The following is a 6,739-nucleotide window of genomic DNA, read 5'->3' as shown; positions in this document are numbered from 1 at the left end:
ACACAGACACACTGACACACACACAGACTGATACACACACAGAATGACGCTGACACACACACCAGAGGGATGGGGTTGGCGCCCGTTGCTTTCAGTGCGTTGATGAAGCTACTCGGAGTGAGTGTGGGCTCGGTGCGGCCACTCTGCCCACGGTGGCTGGGGCTAGGAGCCAGCTGGGGAGGGGGCAGGGCTGAGGGTGATGTCCTGCCTGGAGTCACTAATCCCCGGTGCTAGAGCGGGACACAGCACTCTCTTTGTCCCCCCAGGGGGATGGGGTGGTTGAGGAAGTGGGGTGTGGGGTTGGGGTGGGGACGGGGGGAACGTGCTTTGCTTTTGGATACATTCTGACACCATCTCGCTTCAAATGATCCATCCGCCAAACTTTTTGGCGGCGCGGCAGCAAAGCAGTGCGCATGTGCGAAGGTGTCTAAACTGACAATGCGGGAGAGATAGCGAGTCCGGATTGAGAAAGAGAGAGAGAGAGAGAGAAAGAGGAAGAGAGAGAGAGAGAGATCGAGAATCCCCAGCAGCGCCGGATACAGCACCATGAGATCCAAAGGCAGGGCTCGCAAACTGGCCACAAGTAGGTGCATTAGCCCATTTCTCTGTGCTTTTCCCCTCTCTGCCATTTTGTCTTACTCTGTGTGTGTGTTACTGAGTGTCTGTGTGTGTTACTCAGTGTGTGTGTGTGGTACTGAATGTGTGTGTGTTACTGAGTGTGTGTGTGTTACTGTGAGTGTGTGTGTGTTACTGTGTGTCTGTGTGTGTTACTGAGTGTGTGTGTGTTACTGTGTGTCTGTGTGTGTTACTGTGTGTCTGTGTGTGTTACTGTGTGTGTTACTGAGTGTGTGTGTGTGTGTGTGAGAGAGAGAGACAGAATCGGTATGGGGGTCCCATCCACGCAGGCTGCTGAACCTGCCGTGCAGAGCTCAGTACAGCCTGTGGAACCTCATCCCGAGGCAGCTCCAGAATGGCATTGCCAAGTCCCCTTCCTCCCCCACACCCACACCCCCACCCCCACCCCCTCTCTCTTACCCCACTTCTGGCTGCACTTTCCGCATCCGGAGGCTGTTGCTTTCCCAGTGAAAGGCTGAGGGAGTAGGAGCTGGGGCTGAGGCAGGGGCAAATTTGGGTCCTGGTTGTATTCTACCTCTGAAGTTTGTTTTTGTTGCAAAGTTAAACGCGAGGCAGGCAAAGAGAGAGAGAGAAAGAGGAGATGGGAACTTTGTGAAGCAGTTTTTGCAGTTGGTTGGTGAGCGGACTGTGTGCTTTCTTTGCAAACAGTGGGCGCTGTTGCCCAACTACCAGAAAGCTCCTCTCAAACTTCCGACACGGTCTGCAGCAGCAGGACTAGGGTTTGGAGATTGGAAAGCAGGTGAATGTGTCACAGTAAAGCTGCCAGCCAAGTTGTAGCTGCTGCTATCGCCACCGTGCCGGGAAAGGGGACTACATTTCCATAGTGCCTGCGTCTGTGTTTGCGTGTCTGTCTGTGTGTTAGTCTGTGTGTGTGTGTGTGTTTGTCTGTCTGTGTGTTAGTCTGTGTATGTGTGTGTCTGTCTGTGTATTAATCTATGTGTGTGTGTTTGTCTGTGTGTTAGTCTGTGTGTGTGTCTGTCCGTCTGTGTGTGGATGTGTCTCTGTGTGTGTCTGTGTGTGGATGTGTCTCTGTGTGTGGATATGTCTGTCTGTGTATGTGTGTGCGTGGATGTGGCTCTGTGTGTGTGTGTGGATGTGTCTGTGTGTGTGTGGATGTGGCTCTGTGTCTGTCTGTGTATGTGTGTGTGTGGATGTGGCTCTGTGTCTGTGTGTGGATGTGTCTGTGTGTGTGTGTCTGTATGTGTATGTGCCTGTGTATGTATCTCAGGTCCAAACAGCTTGCTCCCGGCACCAAGCCGCAATAAACAGACTGACTATGCCACTGTCGCGTTAATATTCGGTAACGATTGAATGGGAGAGATTTAGGGTTCCACCGGTTAACATCTTAGACGACCCTTACAATGAAAACGTGCTTCCAACTAATTATTGGCGTGAAATTTCCACTAGTGAGCATGTGTCCATTTCTTTTAAAACTGGTTTCTTTTGTAAAGCGGATCAAGCGTGTGATATGGAACTGAAAGCTGACTAAAAGGGAATTTTGTTTAAGAAAAGTGATATGATTGAGCCGCTGTACCTGCAATGTATATCCTTGAAATAATTAAACAATTTCCCTACAACTTCATGTTGAGTCTGTAATAAAAGCGGCTAGTTTGGGGCACACAGTTTGTGGAGTCACTGTCTTCCCCGGTGGGGTAGGTGGGGGGGCGGGGGGGGGGGGGGGGAGGTGCAGGTGAGCTCCCTGCTCTGTGCCCAGGACTAACAGCAAAGATGTAAACATGCCGAGAGTGAGTTGCAGCAGCTGCCCGTTTGCAGTGTGTGTTTCAGAGCCCGCTCGGATCTAATTATTACCGAGTTAGATGGCGTGCGATTTCCCAAATCCACAACAAGTTTGTGTTTTGCACTTTCGGAAAGGCAGCGATATAACTTTGTGGTTAAAAAAAGAGCAGAAAGCGCCGTTTGGAAAGGCTGCAAGAATGATATATCAGCTGGTGTTACAATGAGTCACGCGGCAAGTGATTTCATAAAGATATTTTATTTAGGATAATTCAGGAAAGAATTGAGTTTCAACCCTCCGCAATATTCTACTTCTCGGCCTTTCTGCCACCAGAGTTTGTTCTTACCAAATACATTCCTACAAATTCTCTTTAAGCCGACTCGTCACTGAAAACCCTTAGCTCTGGCTAGATCTTCTCCACAAATTGAAGGCACAGCTAATATTTCACGTGTTCACTATCCTTTCAGAAAACTTAGGGAGAATCAACCTTCTCCGTAACTGTTAGCTACTTTTCTAAATGTTGTGACTAATAATGAGTACTGAACATGGCCAGTGAATTGACAAGGCTGTTTAGGGTCCCCCACTGTGTCGGCAGATTTGCCACTTTTCTGAAGATCATTCAGATTAAGAAATTATCATCTTAAACCAGTCGGAGACACTGAGTAATTGTGCAGTAATTTCACCTCGATGGATACAGGATGTCGAAAACAACACATTGCCTTTTCATCAGCTGGTCACAGCAGAATTACTGTCAGAATCTGTAGAGTCTAAATCGTGAATTCAAAAACACAGCGTTACCTCCAATTTCCTAAAACCGTACCATCATTTCGTCTTCGAAATTATGAATTATTTGTTTTCTTTGAGCCTGGTTTTCTGTTTGGGTCAGATTGCAGCAAATGTTAACATGTAGTTTGTGTGAGGACTTTCACTGATATTAATTACTTCGTTGTGATTTTTACAAAACTTTCCAACGGTATCGTCTGTTTTACACTTTTTTTTTGCTGAGGTTTCGCTGTTTGTCGAAGCTAACGGACGATTCCGCGTTAATCACATTCTCATATAAAAATAGACAGCACACCAGCAGCGACTTGAACATGTAAGATAGGAAAACAAAAAACGACACCGCTTTAGATCAGAATTTTCCGTTACATTTTAATGTTTCGCTGTGAAGGTAAGATAGGGAATTGTGATGCGGGGCTGTTGGCCATGGCTTTAGGTAAAATGAAAATAGAATGAGAATATATTTGACGTGGCAATGAGTTGGATGTTGTTGCGGGAGATTGTCCCTCTCCAATACCTGGCGATGTATTTCGTGAAGTTCTTAGGTCACTCTATGCTCGGCTTCCCCATACACCGTCGCTCTGCGGGTATTTTGAACTCATACCAGCTCAGTATCCTATGGTTCCGGGGTTCCCCAATCCGCTCTCTTCCTTCTCTCCACACACACACACACAACACCCCACTCCCCCGAGCCGCAGCAGATTGCGGCTAATTCCGACCCTGGGTTTTGAGAGAGGTTGTATTATTCCTGGCCTGAACTACAACTGGTTTTCGCTTGTAGTCTGGTAGTCCTCGCTGAGTGTGGTTGATCCATGCTGAATGCGCTTTACTGAGCACTGAAATGTCTTTTGGAACAGAGTAATTTTTTTTAACGGGGCATTAATTCAAAACTGAAGTATCTTCCAACCAGTTTCTCAGTTGCATAAAAACTGAACGATACTCAGCGCACGATTACATCGGGCTTGTGAGCTATCAGCCCTGTTTGAAAATTCACAATAAAACATTCAAGGGGAAAAAAAATCAGATTAAAGTATCTGAATCTGGTTAATAACGTGCACAGCGAACGGACAAATACACGAGCCGCCTGTGATTTTGATTTGAGGATGAGACATTTTAAACCACAAGCCTTTAAGTCCCAGTTGGGAGCCAGTCGCTGCTTGGTCCCATCTCTGATTCCGCACAAGTTAGAACTCGGTGCTTCACACAGGGCAATGTTTTCACTTCATTCAAGGTGAAGGGTGAGGTTTAGTTTTTATTTATAAACCCTTACAATTATTCTCAACACGTTCGCACTTTGTTGCATCTATCATGTGAAATGGAGACGGGTCCCTCTGAATGGGGACGTTTTGATTTGGGCATCTTGCTCTGATATGTTTCTCCCAGAGTCGGACAGTACTTTCACCATGTTTGTCTCTTTATATCCACCTAGCACCCACCCCACACCACCACCCCACCAACCCTCTCTCTGTCTGGATTTGAGTGTAAGGTTATTGTGCTCCAGGCCCTAGCTGATTCCAAATTTAACTTTGCACCTTATTTCCCCGCACAGAGTGCGGGCCGAACAATATATCCCTGAGACTGGGTTCATACCTTACAGTGTCCCAGAATGGGGACGGGGGTTGGGGCACAGGAGGGTGGGGGTTTTGCAGATATCAACATTAGACCCCCCGGTATCATTCCCAGACTCGTTAAAACAAAACATGTGACATTGCTGAAATCTTTGGCCTAGAATAAATAAAAAAAGCCTTTCGTTATTTTGCTTCATGTTGTTAAAGGATTAAGGAGTGATGGAGATGATGGGAAATTGATAATCAGAAAATGAAACTGCGACAGCTTTTGTTTTCAAAATGATTTAACCGTGTACTTTGGAAAATGCTCTGTGAGTGATGATAAAAAAAATCTCTGCTGTGTTTGAAAGTTGTTTCTGTCCGGGTTGGGAGTCCTCCCAAAATAGATCACTGTGATACCGGTGGGGATCTTGTTTGGAAAGGGGAGCGGGGGCTGACTCTGTGCCCTGCTGGCGAAAGGGAATGGGGTACATTCCAGAGAGAGACTGAGAAACTCACAGACAACAGGAGCAAGTTGTGGAAAGGACTGGAGTGGAAATTACCGCAGCCTCAGCACAGACTGACCGCTCTAGGCCGCAGTTTGTAAGTTTGAGGGAGCCGGAAGGGTCTGAGCTGTTCAGCTCCCCCCACACCCCACCCTCCCCACTAGCCCCCGGTAGGAGCAGACACCGATTTCCGTCAAGTTTCGGGCAATAAGAAGGGGTTAGTTCCCTGTCCACTGGCTTTTCCCTTGGGATGAACCCTGGCGAGAAGCCAGCCCTGTACAATGTCAACACTGAATATTCCAATCCCCAGACTACTTTTAACTACTTTCTAAATAAATAAACTCATTGTGTGTCTGTGTTTAAAATTATTTCACCTCTTTTATAAGCTTCAGCATCTCATTATGGTGATCTCAAAGGGAGGCGGCAGGGGACCTGGCATGGATACATCCCGCCGGCAAATTTACTACCTCACCGGTAATATCCGCCCTCCACCCCAACCCAACCCAACTCCGGCCAGGGGGAGCTCGGGGTGAGGGACAGAGAGGCGCAGACGGAGAGAGAGGGACGGGGAGGGGGCGGGCGTGTAGAGAGAGGGAGAAAGAAAGAGGGGGAGAGAGAGAGAGGGTGGAGAGGGAGGGGAAGACGGAGGAGTGAGAGCGGAGAGAGAGGGAGGGTGAAATAGGATGGAGAGAGAATGGAAAAAAGAGGGGAGAAAAGGGATGGGGGAGAGAGATAGAGGCAGAGAAGGAAAGGACGGCAAGGGTCACCAACATAATGAGCAGCTTGGCGAGAACAGCCTGTGATCCCCAATGGCTCCTTCCAAACTCAAGCAGTGAGTTGAGGGGAATCCATGGCAGCGATGGAGGGAGATGGAGATGGGCTCCCCAGGGGGAGAAAACCCTCCACTGGCACCCTGGGCTCGACATGGCTGTGGGGACCCGCTTGCTACCATCGCCCACACCCCCAGTTTCCTCCAATCTCACCCAGTCTCCTCCAGTCTCTGGTCAGCAGATTGGCCCCTCAGTGGGGTCACTATCCGCCACAGCAGCAATAAACAGAGCCTCCATTGAGGGAAAACTTTGTAAAGTAGTACAAGAGCTGTGGCCTCAGTGACCCAGCGCGTACTTGCTGTGGCTCGGGTGGGTATTGGGGCTGGGGTGGGTAATGGGTGGGTATTGGGGCCGGGGTGGGTAATGGGTGGGTAATGGGGCTGGTGTGGGTAATGGGGCTGGGAGTGGGCAATGGGGCTGTGGGTGGGTATTGGGGCTGGGGTGGGTAATGAGCCTGGGGTGGGTAATGGGGCTGGGGTGGATAATGGGGCTGGGGGTGGGTAATGGGGCTGGGATGAGTAATGGGGCTGGGACTGGGTAATAGGCCTGGGGTGGGTATTAGGGATGGGCTGGGTAATGGGGCTGGGACTGGGTGATAGGGCTAGGGTGGGTATTAGGGATGGGCTGGGTAATGGGGCTGGGATGGATAATGGGGCTGGGACTGGGTAATGGGGCTGGGACTGGGTAATAGGGCTGGGGTGGGTA

At 49.1% G+C, this 6,739-nt stretch overlaps 1 protein-coding gene across 1 annotated transcript in view; it reads left to right on the top strand.

The window, feature by feature from the left end:
- Window positions 1-431: 431 nt before the first annotated feature.
- LOC125484695 (histone-lysine N-methyltransferase MECOM-like) overlaps window positions 432-6,739 on the top strand; it is a 438,400-nt gene continuing 432,092 nt past the window's right edge. The window contains exon 1 of the mRNA XM_048604475.1: window positions 432-583. Within this exon, the coding sequence (XP_048460432.1) occupies window positions 547-583 (37 nt within the window). The 5' untranslated portion in view covers window positions 432-546. The remainder of the gene's footprint in view (window positions 584-6,739) is intronic.

Source organism: Rhincodon typus, chromosome 13 (assembly GCF_021869965.1).
Source record: "Rhincodon typus isolate 14 chromosome 13, sRhiTyp1.1, whole genome shotgun sequence".
NCBI lineage: Eukaryota > Metazoa > Chordata > Chondrichthyes > Orectolobiformes > Rhincodontidae > Rhincodon > Rhincodon typus.
The sequence above is the reverse complement of the archived record's forward strand: the minus strand, read 5'-3'. Positions and strand labels throughout refer to the sequence as shown.